The following is an 18,100-nucleotide window of genomic DNA, read 5'->3' as shown; positions in this document are numbered from 1 at the left end:
AGACCTACTGACTTAGAATAATGTGTCACAAATAACGATATTTTCTTGCTTGTATGAAAGGTTTATGATTAATTTAATGACGATCCTTCACTATTCAGCAGACTTATACTACTAAAGGGGCTACGGCATATTTGATTCAGAAAATGATGGCTGTTTCTGCAATGCACGTTTGTGTGAAAAAGGGGAAAATAATCAATTTCAATGATGTCAGTTCTCAGTTGGTCTAAAGCAGTGGTTCCCAATCTTTTTTGGCTCGCAACCCCCTTTGGTGGTTTACACATACTTCGCGACCTAAATTGCACAGATTTTTGTATCGACTGCAAAAACCACATTGCATTTATAAAGGAAAAGTCGATTTTCGAAATGAGGCTTTCGGAAGCAATTCAGAAGAAAGTGAATTAGATATAGATGTCAATTTAATAAATATTATTTTTTTTCAGACGTCTGTTAGTGTCGAAGGTCCTATTTCTATTGTCTTTATTTCAAATACACAACCACCAAAGCTGAAGAAAACTAATTGTAATATTGCAGTTCCCTGTGTTATGTACATCCTGTATTTATTTGATTTTCTTGACTTTTCTGGTATATTTCTCTGAGAAATAACCGATTTATTCGTGTTTTTGTGCCCACGATGATAATTTGTGACTTCATTGCTTAAAAATACATACGTTTGATAGTTTCTATGAAATAACTGCAACTTCTTATGCTGTTCTTTGTTGTAAACTACTTGTCTGAGGAAGTCTGATTTTGGTAAGACAAATGTTAAAGAAATACATTTGTGTTAGTGTGCAGCAGGGCTCTTGAATTGCATAGTTCTTAGGCTGTGTTGTTGTAAACCTATGATTATTGATTTTCTGGGAAACCTTATATTCCATTTCGCATCAGGAACAAGCTGTAATGCGTTCAGAACGTTCATTTTTATACAAAACTAAATAATTTATTAATTGATAGTTACAAGATGTGCTCTACGAAACTCATTTTCTGGGCGTTTTTCAAGGCCTCGTCTCACAGCCTGATGAATAATTCTATCCATGGTAAGGGTCTACAAGTGTTTAATAACTTACCGTACTTATACTTTTTAACACCGTCTTAGTATAACTTAACTAATAAATCTAAAAAAGACGATGGAAAGACTACAAACTGAGATTCATCCGCCCGCGAACAGATGATCAATTTTTAATTGTTACGTTATACTGAAATCTGCATTCATTGGCCAATGTTGCCGGGAACGTAGAGAATATAGGGCAAATCGTAGCGCATATTTCTTGTAGTAAAAGCCTCTTTTTCGTAATACGTGCAAATTTGGAAATGGGAACAAGGTATTATTTAATACTAAATTTCTAAGGAACATTTTAGATTTATTACCAAGTAGTTCCTTTATGTGCGCTACGAAACTCATTTTCTAAGCTTTTTTCGGGGCCTCGTCTCACGGCCTAAATGCACGATGAATCATAATAAGAGTAATTGATAAAACTTGCGCTACACGTTATGAATATCGCCGGAAAACTATCTTCTAGTCTACCATCCTCGCAAATATTTGTTCGTCTCAATCGTCAAAATAAATTCAATTCAAACGTATTTTAACACGATTTTATAGTTTTATTGAATATAATTTTTGCATGAAAGTCATGTCGACAATGATTACTGCGATTTGAGGGGCCCACGTGGTCGAAACGTTAGAGTTAACTATTTTGGCATTGCAGACTACACATATTAATTGCAATTACGAAAAAAAGCAAACTGTACACTGTGAAGTATATGGTGGAACGATACGACACCACGTGTCCACCAAAAAAGTTCACAGAATGATGTCCTGCAGTATCTAAACATATACATTGAAAATCAAATGAAAATATTGAACTGTTGTTTGGAAAATATTCTCCCCGTTGTACATCTCACATTTTATGAAGTTGGTCGGATTTTCATCTCCGTGAACTTGAGTGAGTAATTATATCCTTTCCAATGACGCCAATTGATTCCATCTGCGTAAGTAGAGTGTGAACCACCTTTATGATATTTTCCGTTAAGATTGGCTTCATGGCATTTACCATACCACCATGCTCCCTTGTACGTTGAAGCGCAATTGTCGGTCCAAGTGTCGTGATCGCGATCTTTGGTTGAAAATTTCATCCCGTTTTCTCGTGACATGGAGTCCGTAGCATCGCCAGAATAGGCACCGAGATTTATCCGATACTTCGTACTTGCACTGCCGATCTTGAAAGTTCTACAGACATTAAATATATATATATATACTGGAGAGATAGATACTGAAACATTTCAACTATGTACTTATTTTTCATATTTATATACATATACCGTATATATTATAACATTGCAAAAGTTTGAAAAGAAATCCAAGGATTTTTCATACCACAGAATGCAATAGACTTGAAAAAATAAAGTACCAATTTGGCATACAGTTTTTAAGTCTACTGTAAAAACCTGTTAACCAAGTATTAAAAGCGCATTTTTGTCAAGATTAGGAAGCTTTTTCTACATAAATACTTGATACTTCAGTGCAAAAGCAAGTATAAAACTATTGTGATGCTAATGTAATTTTTAAATGTACGAGAGGAATGAAAACTCACGAGTATCTTGCGTATTTCTTTACGCCAGACCAATCTTCGAGATCTACTCTGAGTTCATAAGACCCGGATGACGTTATTTTGTGTAGCGTTTCAAGACCTTAATGAAGAAAGATTTAGAAGTAGTTCTTATACCGTTTAGATAAAATATGTAAAAAATGCCCTATCTGTAAACTTTGAATTTTTATATTTAATGTTATTTTATTTATTTATTTGTTTTGGTTTACGTTTGCCATAGTTATATATCTATTTATATATTTAAGTAAATTTTTCTTTGGTGACATTAAAAAATGGAATTGTTTTTATCGAATATAAAGACTTATTACATTCTGAGAAAGTTATTGCCAATAAAATATGGATTCAATATTCATTCATTCACCAAAGCAAAATGATTTCATGATCTAACATCGGAAAATTAAAAAACTTAAGAGTGTCCAGTGAATGAGTTTTGCAAAAAGAAACTCCCATAACCTACCAAGCCAAAATTCCCCTTTTTTATTGCCGAATCCTGTTACGTAGTCATTCCATGACCTGAAGAAGTCTTCACTTCCATCTTTTCTGCGCTGAAATACCTAAAAAAAAGTTTTTTTTATTGTTCGTTGTTATGTTAAATTGTTGGTAAAAAATTATAATGTGGGCGATTTGACGACAAGACTGGTCAATATTTCTCACTGTATCGAATTTCAATTAGGATACTGGTAGATCAAACTATTCTAGAAAAAAAACCGACATCCGAACTGAAAACTCAATTATTCTCAATTTTTAAAATAATCAAATCAATCGAATAGCAGTAATTTTAGGGTAGTGAGTGATACATATATGTTTATGAGAAAGATAATTTAGATTTTAGGCAATGTTTGTGATATAGTTTTGTTTGCTGATGTCAGAAGGTCGCAATTGTTAACAAGTGAACAGTATCTCACAATCCATCCTCCTCCATCAGTTCCCATATCACAATAAACTTCTGTTTGTTTTCCTCCTGGATATATATCAAAAATTCCCCCTGTTTCGCTAGTTGATTTTATATCTTCCATCGATACTTTACTGCAATCAGTTACTGTACTGACACGTAGTTCTGGAAAATTTACAACTTAGTGTAAGCGCCTCGTACGGATATATATATATATGTCTTGAAACATTCCACATTTAACTTACCTTCTTTTAAATTCTCAACGGCAGCTTCACAACTTGCTACTTTTCTATTGAGCCGATTTTCAGTATCTTCAAAACAAAAATGGTTATATTTATAAGATATTTATATATATAGGAGAATTGTTTAAAAAAAATTCGTTTCAGAATTATTTTCAACACTGATGAAGATTTCCAAGTGTTTAATTCCAAAATTGCTTACGCATCTGAGTACAATATTTTAGAGAATTTATCGCAACAAACTATAAATTTTCTATATCCAGTTGAAGCATAAGATAAAAGTTTATTTCATGTTGTCGAAAATAAAAAAATCTGTGGTAGTATGTTGTATTATCTCAACAGTATTCGAAAATCAAAGAAATTGCGGATGTATACAGCCATTTAGATATGCACCAAGACAAAAAATAGGGCTAAGCCTGTCTCAGACGCAATCTAACTGTTACTTTTAACTTTACCTCGACAAATCAGCAATAACTTTGAAACCAACGTTGTAAGCGTTGCCGTCTTACGTACCTTGGAACAAATCCCTCAATTTTCTATCGATAATATCATAATCAACGCTACCAGGCGGTCCTTGAATTCCTGGGGGACCTTTTGGTCCAATTTTACCAGGCCTTCCCTGGTTTGCATGTCCATTCGAACCATTTTCGTCAATACAGTGGTGATGCATTTGCGTAACGTGCTCACAAAAATTGTCGTTCGGAGTAGACAAGCATGGTGCTATCACGATTACAACAAACACTATTGTTGTTTCCATGTCTAAGCTAATGTATGACTATAGGAACGCCTCAATCTACTTTGAAATAAAAAAATAATCTATCGGCGATATTCTAATTTAAAAATATAATTTTCATCGTATACCATTGTGTTACTTATTATTCGGAATTGCAATTTTAGCAGAATGTATACTTAATCCTCGCAGAAATAATATCGCCTCCTTCGTAATCTATTGATTAAATGAATTGAATAAAGTTTAAAATGCGAAATTTTTTTTTATTTTTCATTACGAATACCTATACAATCTTATAAATCGAGCTGAAAAACTTAACCACTCATAATAATTCTGGAAACTGTCTTTGTTCTAACGACAAAAATAATAATAGTTCTCAAATTTACTATTCTATGTTTTCTACCTAAGGTTGCCCGGCGTAAATCAAGACCACAAATTATCGTGTAATCAGGCGAAAGCCAACACTGACTAACTACAATTTGCAGCAACAATCGATAAAATACCAGAACTTGATTCAACAAGAGTACTTGTTATATCAACGATTTTTTTAAATTTAAAGCTAAAATTCCCAAAACATGCTGAAACACGATCAAAACAGACTGACATCAAAACACATTACTCATTGGGGAATTTTGCAGCGATTTGGCTCAGGGTTATCCATCTTTCCCAACTAAACACATTATTCGTTGCTTGCGAAAAATGCAAGCTCAAAATATCTATAAATCATGCGGTGTATGGGCTAAAATAAAGTCCCGCAAATATACGTGCGAGGCCTGCAATAAATTTCCTTCAGCAGACTAAACTTCTGAACGATAATTAATTAATTCACGTACGATGAAGATTTATCACCGCCGACCTGACATACACCACGTTACCATATTTGTGCAATACGATATGGATACAAGAGTCAGGAGTGGTTTTCAATCTTTTTGATGGAGCGGAACCTCAATGAAGAATTCCTGAGGCTAGACGAACCCCTGTTTAATTGTCTAAAGCAGCGGTTCCCAAACTTTTTGTGTGTGCGGCGCTAATTCATCAGGTTAAAATACCAGCGGCGCACTTACACGAAAAAAATATGCTGCTCTTCAGTAAATCTCAATATCGTGATCGTTATTTTGTACTTTATTGGACACGTAGTGGACATAACGATCGTTTCAATATTATGTTGTTCTTGTTGTTTGACACAGAATAACACACCTAGTGGAAATATTTAAAAACCGCTTTTCTTTTCGAATACTTTACCAATTGCTTTGAAATTTTCAGTGGTTGGAGATAAAATTATTCGCCAGAAGGCTATTACTTTTATTCATTTTAAATATTTCTGTTAGCTCTGTGAGATTTGTTTTTGTTTGCTATGACGTCATTAAAGGTTCTGCGCACTCGGACGCCACTTTGTGTCCTATTGTACTGCTTCGCTTGGTGTGAATATATTTGTAGACTGTGATCTGACGTTACGGTAAACCGTACTGTACTGCGAACAGACGTGTTCATATATTTGGCCGTAGCTCTCTTGTTCCATTTAACATTAGTAAACATGTATGCTCAAGGAATAAAGGCAAACTCTCCTTCCTCATCTTTGCCTGTTCGCTAAACTCGGTTCAGCAGATAAATAAATTGCAAGTGCAGCAAGTGGTGTCTGTATCTATTGTTACGTAACAATAGAGGCAGACAGGCACCATGTAACAAAAAGTAAAGCGCAAAGAATTTATTGATTCATATTCAATGGGAAACAATACAACTTTTATACTAAATACAATGTGTGAAATATCAAACCATATTTTAATTATGTTCAACACAATTCTGCTAATTTTGGCGGCGCACCTGATAACACGCTATGGCGCCTTTTGGGAACCGCTGGTCTGAAACAAAAAGCGCATTGCGTCAATCGTTTTGACATATTACTGCGAAACCTTTACTTTAACGTTTGTTCATTTAGTGCGCTCCGGATTTATCTTGAAGCAGTTGTCACAAGCAGTTAGCAAAAGAGAAAATTTTTGTTTTTAGTGAAGGACATTGTCCGAAAGGACCTAAGGCATTAGCCCAGGCCAGAATACAATTAAATCTCCATTCAAAAACTTTTTTTCAAATTTTACGACGACAAATGTCAATAAATCACCAATTTACAGCTGACTATACTCCTTTGTGTTGTTTTCTATATGTTTACAATAGTTATTAAAAAAGGTATGGATATGGTTATATAATTGTAGCTCATTTGTTGTTGCCATGCACTCAAATTATTATTGAATATGAATATGAAATGGGAACTGGGAATGACAATATGTTATTTATTATGGTAACGATCATTCTAACTTTAATTTGACCTCAGGAATGTGACGGGTTAATTAATACTCTCCCAAATATGACATCACACAGATGTCACCTTCTACGAACTCGCGTTTTTTCGTATCCGTTGATTTGTTGAGCAGCAATGCCAATAATACATTAAAACGAAAAGAAACCTACCATTTTCACGACGAATGGAAGGTGGATTGCTTTTACCACCATAAAAACAGCTTGCGTATGTCTCATTTGCGTGGCGATTATAGCGACGACAAAGCGACGAGATATTTCACATCTTGTCACTATCCAATTGTCAGCGCAGTACGGGCAGAAAAAGCCTGGCTTTTAAATTAAGCAATCCTCTGTTACGAGATCAGTGTTTGGTTCAAGCTATTTTTGTGAATCAACATTTTTAACATGAACTTCACAAGGAACTAAGCATGGAATACGCCTTACTGATGAAAATCTGCAATACCCGCTCAGAGTTATAGTGTTAAGTAGCCTATACGCAACACACTGGTGGAGAGCATCAGACCAGATTTGCTCGATTTTTGTTTTCTGCTTGTTGAAAACAAGATATTCATGATTAGTTGAATGTGTTTTTGAATGTAACATTTGGCAGTACAACTGTCAAGTTCATTTCATCTTAGAGTTATGCAGGGTGTTTGTAAAAAAAGTAGGTAAATTGTGGACCTGTGGTTCCGAGGATATTGATGTAGTGATCACTTTAAATTCAATTTGAAAATTGAAGTGTCATTGCTAATAATTTATTTGCTACGTTGTGATAATCGTTTGATTTCCTGAAGAATCATAGAGTTTATCAGTGGATCTATCTACTTGACGAAATAATACCAATAATTATCAAAAATTGAATCTAGCAAATTGACTTTTATAAAAGTGTGCATTGAACTGGTAGCCCTCGGCGTAATCGGTACCCAGAAAGTAGTCCTTGGCTTCGAAAAAGTTGGTGACCCCTGCTCTAGAGTCACTTATTAAATGATAGACGCTTTCAACCTAAATCTTTTTGTTCACGAAAGTTTCTATCATTCTCGGGTCGCCTCTTTGGGAGTTACGAAATCAAAAAAAACTTGCATTTTACCATACTAACAGTCGTCTCAGAAATACAAGCGAATACTACTCGCCCAGCTTGCTAAGTACGATCATTGTTTATAACAGTGGTTCCCAACCTTTTATGTTTCGTGGCCCCCTTCCGGCGGCTTTTTGCTCTCGTGGCCCCCCTGTTCGCCATTCCAAAATACTAAAGGTGTTGGATTGTATTGAGTTTTTACGACCTTTTATGGAATGCAAAAACACACCACAAGTCCAAATTTTTAGTAAACAATCAGTTGGAATCGTGCGCTTGGGACTGTCTGACAAGTTTTCTCTCATTAGGCACCGTCTTGATATAGCCCAGCCCGACGAATGTCACTGTCAACATCAAGGCATTTCTAGATTTTGTTTCCTCGGACAGAAACCCGAGCCAGTGTTGCTTTCTTGTCAAATTTATCTCCCTTGGCAGCCAAGAAACCGATCTTTCACCTGGTGATGATTTTTGTCACTCAACTTTTGGAGATTGGGTGGATGTAATGATTCCCTATTCATTACATACAAGTAATGCCGGCATTGAATACATTCTCTGTCATCTCGATTTACTCTGGTTGAGCCAACGTAACTGTCGTTCCATTTTCGGATTTTGGGCATTAAGATTTATATATGGATTTGGGCGTCTATAATACGATAGTGAAGGTGAAGGTTATCTCGCAGTCTAGTGAAACTGCCTGTCTGCAGGTTCAACTATTAGCCTTGTGTCGTGGCCCCCTTATGGGGCCACAGGCCCCCGGTTGAGAACCACTGGTTTATAAGTTTAATAGGTTTGACAAATTAGCTGTCTTGAAATAGCATACATTGAACCTCTAATTCAGGGGTCGGGAACCTTTTTGGTCAAGAGAGCCATAAAATATACATATTTTCAATTGCATTTCCGTGCGAGCCATATAACATTTCTTCACTTAATCAGGCCTGAAATGTTTACTCAAAAGTCAACACATACAATGTCAATATACATTTAATGAGATTTCTGATGCTGCATGTAGTCGCTGCGGGCCTTGAACGGTTGCTCAATTGCAGCCCAAGTTGAAATCTACAAAAGTGTTTGAAATTTCGTAACAATAGTAAGCTTAGTCTTAGAATATTAGATTTTTCTGGGAGCCATATGCTCGCGAGCCATGGGTTCCCGACCCCTGCTCTAATTGTTCTTCAAATATGGTCGAAGTGATAAAGTTCGTATAAAAAATAAACTATGGTGTATGCTATATCATGTCGTAAACACAATATTGCCATAGGCCTTGGGACACGGTTGAAATATATCCTGAAATCACTTCTAGCCGGCTGATATATTAATGTAATTCGAAAACTGAAGTTATATGGATTTTATTATTATTCATTTTTTCTGTCGAATTTACTTTTTTTAAATAGTAGAGTATTTATTTATGTTATTATTGTAATATCATACCTTTCAAAAGGCGCTAACCAGAGTATAAGATATATATTTTGAAAGCCGAGTAGGCTTTTCTGAAGGTAAGTCTGTTCATTTTGCTGAACCATAATGAAAGAAACAAAATAACAACGAAAACAGTAAACCAGTTTCGAATATATTGAAATTAGTCGAAGTTTTTTCTTCATTTATGGTTCAGATCATTCATTCAGATCATCAGGCTCTTGCTTGTGTTTTGCGTGTTGTTTCTTGAAACATGCGTTTTAGAGCAAACGTTTGAAACCAAGCGGTCAATGCAATAACGAAACATGTAACTATGGAGGCCCTGAAAAGCAAAATGTGAATTCAAGTTAAGTAGAGAATTTGTAAGTGGAATGAGGTCTTTATTAATTAAACTGTGTTTTGAAGCGATTTTGTATAGATAACGTTTGGGATATTTGTGATAAAAATGTTGTAATACTCCTCAAGTACAGAATCTCTGGCGCTACCGAACTATGTGCATCATGATGTCGCACAACCTGAACCCTAATCTGGTGCACATACTATGTTCAGGCTGTGCGCCATCTTGGTGCACATACTTCTGGAGCTCCGAATTTCTTTCTTAGATATTGATTTAAACGACAGTGGCAGATAAACAAACATTTTTTCGAAATTTGTGAACGCATTTCGCATTTACATTGATTAGAGGTTTGCTGGAAAGAGAGGGACGGAGTATCTAGCATTAGCAAGTACCGAAACTAATAATGGAAAAAACGCAGGACTAATTCAAGGTAATCGTTTCGACCGACATTCGTCGCGCTGACGAATTGACTGTCGTTCGTATTAAAGATGGGAGGTCAACGCAAGTTTGAATCACGGGTGAAATTTTCATGAGCAAGGGTAATCCTCGTTTGGTAATCCTCTTTTGAAGATATTTTTATCTTTCTGATACGGCTTGTATAGCTACATGATTTAACTGTGTTGTTGGTTATTCCCTATCCAAGTAAAATCTAAAACCGTATCCACATTGGTGAGAAATAAAAGGATTGGTCAACACTTTTTACGCGATCAGGTATCCAAATAGAAAATCCCAGATAGGATACCACACTTGGAAGAGAAAATAATATTCGTTGTAGAAACACACCTTCCTACATATACGAGCATAGAGCTCATTTGTTCCATATTAGCACCATCTTCTAATTTCTGAAAGTACAAATGCCGGTATATGCGCATTGTTGCCATGGCGATTTTATGTGAGGATAGCTGCAAAGAAAATAACTTTTGAGTAAGAAAGCTTTATGCAAAGTATAGAGCATATAATTTCTTTTTGTTGCTTCGTCTGATTGAACATTGTTAAATTGTTACCCGTGCTAAATAACAAAAGGGGTAAACAAATGGGTAACTCAATTATGTTGAGTGAAAAAACAAGTTATGGCGGTTTATAATTTTAAGAAAGTCTAAATTGACTGGTGATTAATATTATTTATCTGAGAAACAACAGTAAAATCTTAGTAAAATAACAACATTATCCCTATAGCAGTATTGAAAATGGAAGAATACAAAATAGTAAAACAATAATTAATTAAGATTATTCACGTCTTTTAGTATTAAAAAAATGTATGCCTACATATATACACAAAAAAAACTTTTCAGTTTATTTTTGATACTATGTGAAAAGTTGTTCATGTACCATCGGCCAGTGAAGTTATGTATTGTGGTTTGTCAAGGATAGATTTGATATGCTATAATATGTACTTCTAGTAGAATCTTTTGAAAACTCCATTCAGCACCATCTTATTACATATAATAATATTGAACTTATTACCGTCATTGCATCTGTGGTAGCGTCAGTTTCATTTTGTTCTTTTATCATTTCTTCGAACGAGTCCTCATTTAAATAGGAAAATAAAACTCGAACCTTTTTTTCTCCGAATCGTTCCAGACTGTTGTGCAGACAAATTTCGTAAACACCTACACACCATAAATGAAATACACAATCTTCAGTTAGTGCTATACAATACATCAATTTTTGATTCATTAATAAAACCAGGATGTTTGAACATATAAATTTGAAATCAGTAATATATTTAGCATAGAGAAAGAGTCGATAGCTACACAAAAATCCAATGAAAATAACCCAAAATGACCGCTCTGATAAAGTAATGTAACGCGCTCGAAGAAAAATACTTCCTGTGTTAATGTGTGAGCACGTTTAGTTGGAGACAAATTGAGAAACCATTAGGTGGTTCATGGTTTCAGTACGAATGCAGGGATAACTTCATCACTAAATTAAATTTACCTGATTCGGTTGCAGGAGTTTCTGACATTTCATTATTAGATCGGAAGTGAGCATGGTAGATTCGCATGCCGTTTGGATCTTTGATTTCAACTGAGATGACGTTACGAGCAAACGACGACGGTGGGGTAATTACCTAAACCGGATAAAACATCATTGATTATTATATTCAACTACTATGGCTCATGAAGTATTTGACCGAAACCTATTTCAACAAGTATTTGAATTCTCAAATGACCATTTTGATTGTTAATTTCCACCAGTAAAATATGTTCTAAATAACTTTGTGGATATTCATAGTCATACCTTCGTAAGGTTCCTTACAATAATTTTAGCAGATATTGTTAGATCTGATCTGTGTTATGGGGACAAATATGTCGGTGGTCTGCGACACATCGTTTTTAGGGAACGCATTTGACACGGCCTCAATATATACAAGTTGACACCCCCAAAAAAAAACGAATCCAACCCGGATACGAGAGAGAACATATTTTTTTGTGAAACAATTCGTGGATTACTGAAACTTCTGGGTACAATCATACACATACGAAAGTATTAGTTCAGACGTGTTAAAATTTATTCGTTTATTTTCGTAGAAGTAACAAGAAAGCGATGCTTAAATATGTGGACACGAAAACCAAAACGAAGTGGTACGACAATGCAACCTGTCACAGTAGACCACCGGCAGCGTACCGCAGCTGACCAGCAGATATCAATTCAAGCGATAGCGGGGCCGCCGAACGTAAATTTCAAAGCAATTGATCCAGTATTTGAAGAGTAAAGCAATATTTGATAACAACAAGATCAAGAACAACAACAACATAATATTAATCACAAATTGATCCATAAGGTCCATTTCGTGTCCAGTTATGTTTTTTTATACAGGTGAACACCATATATTTATGTCAAATATCATAAAGTATACAGGACTCGTATAGTTTACTCTGAGTTACAACATGTCAGAAGTGGAGTGGAGTAAAATCCATTGATAGCATATTCTTTTTAATTATCACTTACCCGATATTGAAACTGCATTTTAGCGTACTTGGGCACGTAGTGGTAATAACAATCACTGTCTCTGGCGTATAAAATCACTGAAAATTCACTTTTGACTATAGGATCCGACGGATTAAAGAGAAGTTTGTCAGTTGGAGAAGGAGGAATCTTTTCCATTGCATTCCGCTGTGCTAATGCAATCTCAAGGATTGCATAAAAGGCTACAATATACCCTATAATGCTCATAACTTATATATACACAAATAATTTCAAAAAGAAACCTTGTGAGCTTGCCCTGTAAAGCAAGAATTTTTGTTCGTGAGTGAGAATGAATTTGTGGCAACGTAAATAGAGCAACAAATGAGAGGGTCTTCTCAAACCTCTTTTATATTAAAGTCTACGGTTACTCGAAAAATTTCACCTATATAAAATTCTCACACTTTTATTCCTTGTCGTAATTTAGTACTTTATGTTCTTTGTCTCACCTTGTCTGCGTATGACTTTTATAATCAAGTTATCTAAGTCAGATACTTTTTCGATAATGTCGAAATCTATTATGCTTACATACTATTCATTTAAACGTCTTCGGAATATGTTTCCCATGTTCTGTTCTGGTTTTCAAATATTTTTATTTACATGCTTCTGTTCCTTCTGTTAGTATTAATTCTGTGATATGCTACGTGTGATGTGTCTACATGTACTGACGAGACACGTGGGAAAATGTCTTCGAAAACCACCTGGTATTTTTATGCTGTACAAACAAACGTTTTAAACACAGTCACAGCCTATACATGGCGATATTGAAGGGAAGTAACTCAGTGAAGTATACGAGCGACAAAAATAAAATTAAATGACGGCCGATTAGCTTTTGACAGTGAAATTATAGACAAACGCGCGCGTAAACGATCTTAAAAAACTTACGCAAATCAAATTAAATCGCGTGGTGTGACTAGGTATTTATTGTTTCAATAAGTCTCTTCGACTTCTGGCCTGCTGTCTCTTTCTCCGGTGTATTATTTTGCTGTTAGCAATTGACGTACATATATATATATATATATTTATCAAGGAACCCTATCTCACAGAAGATTCAGTTGATTTTAATAATATATTAAATTGTCACGGTTGCATCAATTTTTATGCCAATCATATTTGCGTGTAACAGAAATGACGTATGAATCATGTTGTACAAATATATTTATGAAATGGGAGGGGTAAATAAACAAGGGACGTGATATCATAACCAAGCTAGTTGAATGACACTCACTTGTCTTCATTGTTAGCCAGAAAACTTCTAATGTGTTGAAATGCAAATTTATTACTACTGGATATTGAATTAAAACATAAAAGGATCACATATAATTAATTCAAACTCAAAGATACAAATGTTGGAACAGAACACAGTGTAAGAAACGTAAAAATGTACTACATTATCTTCCAACTAACACAAATGCGAAGTATATATAATGAAAAAATGCGGAAAAAGTAACATATCAAGTTGAAATATCCTCAAGAATGACTATACACAACCTAATTTTTAATCAGGACAAGATAGAAAACAGTTCGTCAGCTTTTTTGGGAAATAATGCTTACTCAACCAGCGGTCCTGTCAACATATTTTTTATTAGTCCTTCTTTCGACAAATATATGTCAACAACTCAATTACAAAGTCATGCTAGTAGTTCCTATGGAGGGCGATACAGAATCACTTTCATTGGGACATTTTCCGTCTGTCTTTCCTTCTTCATTTTCTTCGGCCTCACAAAACATTGTACATGGTGTTTTGAGAATAGACACATACATTTCAAATGTAGAGATGGCACAAAAAATATTGATCAAAGTACTGGTGCTGTAAATAGTGGTCATTATGGAATGGGGAACGGTATCTGAAGAGATGAAAACTTTAATGACGGCTGATCCAAAGTCGGATAGAGCTGCTATGATTGTACATAACACTGAACGACGAATCATAATCACGACAGAATCGGACGACTTCGTTTCATGATCTTGAAAACAACAAAAGACATTCCTGATATGCTGTTGCTGTTTTATACCATTCGCATTCTTACAAGTATTCTGTAAGGCTACCCTACCACGCACCATTGGGTAAATAAATAAGCCAAGTAGTAGTAACTGTGCCAAAATCAATCCGGTGCCCAGAATATATCCCGCAGTTCCATTAGAAGATGAGTCTGGGTTTCTCACACAACCGTAAGGAGATGCCTCGTAGTTGGACGGGAAAATTGAAGCCCAAAAGAGTCCTCCAAATGTTGAGATGATGACAAGAAGAGATGTCCAACTGATAAAATTGACGTATTTTCCCGCAAATCGTCTTGTTGAAGGATGCTCGTACAAGATTCTCTGACGTAACCAAAGAAAAACGTAAATGGCGCAGCGAGAAATAAGCCGAACGGCAATTGAAATGTCTGTGATGCGTTCGCAATATAGTAAACCTTTTTCTATTGACGGGAGTTGGAAAATGACTGCGTTCAATAAATATCTTGGTATCAGTAAAGCTACAGACATAACACAGGCTTTATATATGAGCCCACTGTTCAAAGTAGATGTTCCTGGTTTTTTTCTCCATTTCTTATTCCGTATTCCATATAAAATCAGAGATATCAAGATCCAGATGGACGTTAGCAGCAAAAATAAGTTGGCTACTTGGCATCCAATGAGAGAGGTTGTGAAATTATACTCAGTTTTATTTGTGGGCGCTGTTATGTTGTTTCCAGGAATCGCTGTTGTATTTAACATACTACTTTTTATAACTATTTCAACTATATCTCATAAAAACGAAACTTCAGTGTATATAGTATATCGCTCTAATGTATATATGTAAATGCAAACCAAAGGATTTTAAAATCGTATGTTTTCGATCTTATATTTTATTTATAAGCATGCTGGGACAAACCGAATTGTCATCCAAAGTGGAAGCATATTCTACAATTATATATATATGATTATAATTTTCACTATATCTTATGTTTCATGATCTACAAATACTCAATTTTGTTCGCAGATTTCAATTCATTAACCAGATTATGATACATTGTAAGTATCATATTTTCGTAAACAAATTTTAAATCTATAATCTGCACCCAATCTAAAAATTATAATCATAAAGCCCCAAATTCATTACTTAAATTCAGACTTCTGCGACTTATTTTACTAAGAATAATAATACAACTATCGGTAACGCCAATGGTTGACTGAATTTTTTTAGTCTTCATTTGATCACAAGTATATGCTCAATATGCTGAATCAATGTACGCACTCGATGATTGTGTTTCAAACTGCTTATTAAATATTCCGAGAATATTGAATGCATCATTTCAATATTACGTCAGAAATTAAAACAGGAAATCACGCTAAAATCACAATATTGTAGATAGGGATTGACTAATAAGTACAAATTCAACCTGTTGAAAGCGAAAAGTGCATTCCTGCACGCCAATTAACATATCATGCCATTGCTGCTAAATTACTGTATCGAGTGAACTCAATATCAATCGATTTTACAACTGATTTGATCAAGTAAGTGTATCATTATGCGACATGCGACATTATGCCTTTTAAATTGTCGGTATGGACAATCTGAATTAGATTCCCTATTATTGGACACTCCTAAAGCGGCCATTCCAATGGCGATTGAGGACGTGTAACTATCCCTAAACAAACATAAGGGACTTTTGCTGAAATCACGTTAGTTGTTGGGTGAAGAATAGCTCTCCGCAACTGATAGATCGAACTGATAGATCATTTGTCCATTTCTAAGCACGAGAAAATCGATTTGTTTTGTCTACAAAGTTGGGTCGCTGCTGCAAAGCAACAAATTGTAAAAAGAGGTCTTAGAAACAAATATATTTATCAATCAATTTGAAGCTCCATCAACTACCCCATGCAGATCAGGTACTTACATTGATCAAACTAATTATAAAATCAAAAAAAAAATCGGGAATTTTTATTGATTCATCGTTTTGCTGCATATAAGTGATTGCTAATTTCGGTTGTTAGGCTTCATTTGTCAGCTGTATCTCTATGTTCGTGTAATACTATGTCCATTTCAAAAACAAGTTTGCCTCTTATAACAATATATATATATATGGTACTCCTGAAGTATGCACACCAAGATTTTTTTTGCTCGAAAACTTTTTGTGAAAATGATTCTTTCGAGTAGTTTTACAAAACAAAAACGACTGCATGAGCTTTTCGCAAATGTGCTATTGCATCAGGTCATGCCATGAAATCAGCATTAGCAAAATCGATTTTTATCAAATTGCTTACAACAATGCCGTTACAGCTTAGCTTTATAACGTTTTTTTTTCGCAGGCTTTCTAGAATATTATATTATGTTATATAACTATATTATTATGAATAATTGTTTTGTTTATTAATTCCTCTCCAATAAGGAAGTCGTATTATAATGAACACGTTTATTGTCAAATATATACACCTTGTTTACAATTGTTTTTAGATTTGTTTACTCCGAGCTGGAATTTGTTTATTGTAAACATTGATACTCTATTTTCTGCTGTGTGTGGTAATTATTTTTTGTTGAGATATTCTTCTGTAAAAATTCAAATCAAATACATTGGCATAAAAATATAGAACGATGTTCCACGTGGAATGAGATCTAAAAGATACACTCGTTTCAAGATAACATAAAAAAATACTTACCGGTACGGTGACTCGAGCCTACAGACTAACTGTAGCCTACCATGCCCACGAACCGACGGTACGCCGCGCTAGCGTCAAATCTGTTTTAATGGTCAGTCTGTATACACAACGGAAGTTTAACACAATGCAAGTATATTCGTATGCATATATATATTCGTATTATATTCGCCAGTATTTTCGTACGATATTTTTCCAATTTCCCCAGTAGTGTAATAGGTTAGGATATTCATATATCGTGAGGAAGTGTAACGATGACGATTCATGCGGCCCGTCTCAACATTAGGCTTGCACGTAATTGACAAAAATCAATTCCGTAATTACGGCCAAATCGATTACGTAATGACCCCGTAATTGCGATATTTTTTCACACATTTAAACCTATCATACCAACCAATTGAATCCACTTCATTTTCGATTTGGACATCGAGTTTGGGTTTTCATATCCCTGGCAGTACTACACGCCGGCGACATATGTTAAGATAGGAGTGAATTCAAATTAATTTTATTCTGATTTTTATCTTTTGTGCTAGCTTTGATTTCCTTTAGCATCTTCGCGAATTAACCGTCCCAATTTTATGCGATCAATTTTATCATTACCGACACTGGTATACCAATATTTATGAAACGATAGTTGACTTTTTTAAAATCGTATTAAAAAGAATGTCGGGTTTCCAATTTATCAATGCCACGACGAGCGTATTCTCTCGTTTGATTATACTTGCGCTTGCCTCGCGACGAAGACTTGTTATTGCACCGTTTTTAACATTATTCGACTTTACTACCCAGTCAGCATTTTATAATAATTATTGATGCCGACTTATTGACGTTATTCCGATTACCATGCTTCATTTTACATTAAATCATTTCGCGGTCTAGATGTTGTATCATTATTTGCAACAAATTTAGATCAAATA

The 18,100-nt window shown here is 34.9% G+C and overlaps 3 protein-coding genes across 3 annotated transcripts; all 3 read right to left on the bottom strand.

Annotated features, from left to right (window-relative positions):
* Window positions 1-1,488: 1,488 nt before the first annotated feature.
* On the bottom strand, window positions 1,489-4,582 carry LOC120329062 (ryncolin-2-like). Its single transcript, XM_039395677.2, has 6 exons — window positions 4,248-4,582; window positions 3,741-3,806; window positions 3,509-3,660; window positions 3,061-3,157; window positions 2,589-2,685; window positions 1,489-2,224 (listed from the first exon to the last, which is right to left on the bottom strand). Exons 1-6 carry the CDS (start codon window positions 4,489-4,491, stop codon window positions 1,903-1,905), a joined length of 978 nt encoding a protein of 325 aa, XP_039251611.2. The 5' UTR covers window positions 4,492-4,582; the 3' UTR covers window positions 1,489-1,902.
* Window positions 4,583-9,250: 4,668 nt separating this feature from the next.
* LOC120329083 (transmembrane emp24 domain-containing protein 6-like) lies at window positions 9,251-12,799 on the bottom strand. The gene is made up of 5 exons (XM_039395701.2): window positions 12,531-12,799; window positions 11,517-11,649; window positions 11,043-11,188; window positions 10,362-10,480; window positions 9,251-9,563 (listed from the first exon to the last, which is right to left on the bottom strand). The coding sequence occupies exons 1-5, from the start codon at window positions 12,753-12,755 to the stop codon at window positions 9,455-9,457; spliced, it is 732 nt and encodes a 243-aa protein (XP_039251635.2). The 5' UTR covers window positions 12,756-12,799; the 3' UTR covers window positions 9,251-9,454.
* Window positions 12,800-13,639: 840 nt separating this feature from the next.
* Window positions 13,640-15,342, bottom strand: LOC120329057 (uncharacterized). The gene has a single exon (XM_039395670.2). The coding sequence runs from the start codon at window positions 15,261-15,263 to the stop codon at window positions 14,169-14,171; it is 1,095 nt and encodes a 364-aa protein (XP_039251604.2). The 5' UTR covers window positions 15,264-15,342; the 3' UTR covers window positions 13,640-14,168.
* Window positions 15,343-18,100: the final 2,758 nt, after the last annotated feature.

This window comes from Styela clava, chromosome 7 (assembly GCF_964204865.1).
Source record: "Styela clava chromosome 7, kaStyClav1.hap1.2, whole genome shotgun sequence".
NCBI lineage: Eukaryota > Metazoa > Chordata > Ascidiacea > Stolidobranchia > Styelidae > Styela > Styela clava.
Note: the sequence above shows the minus strand (reverse complement) of the source record. Positions and strands in the feature narration are given on the sequence as shown.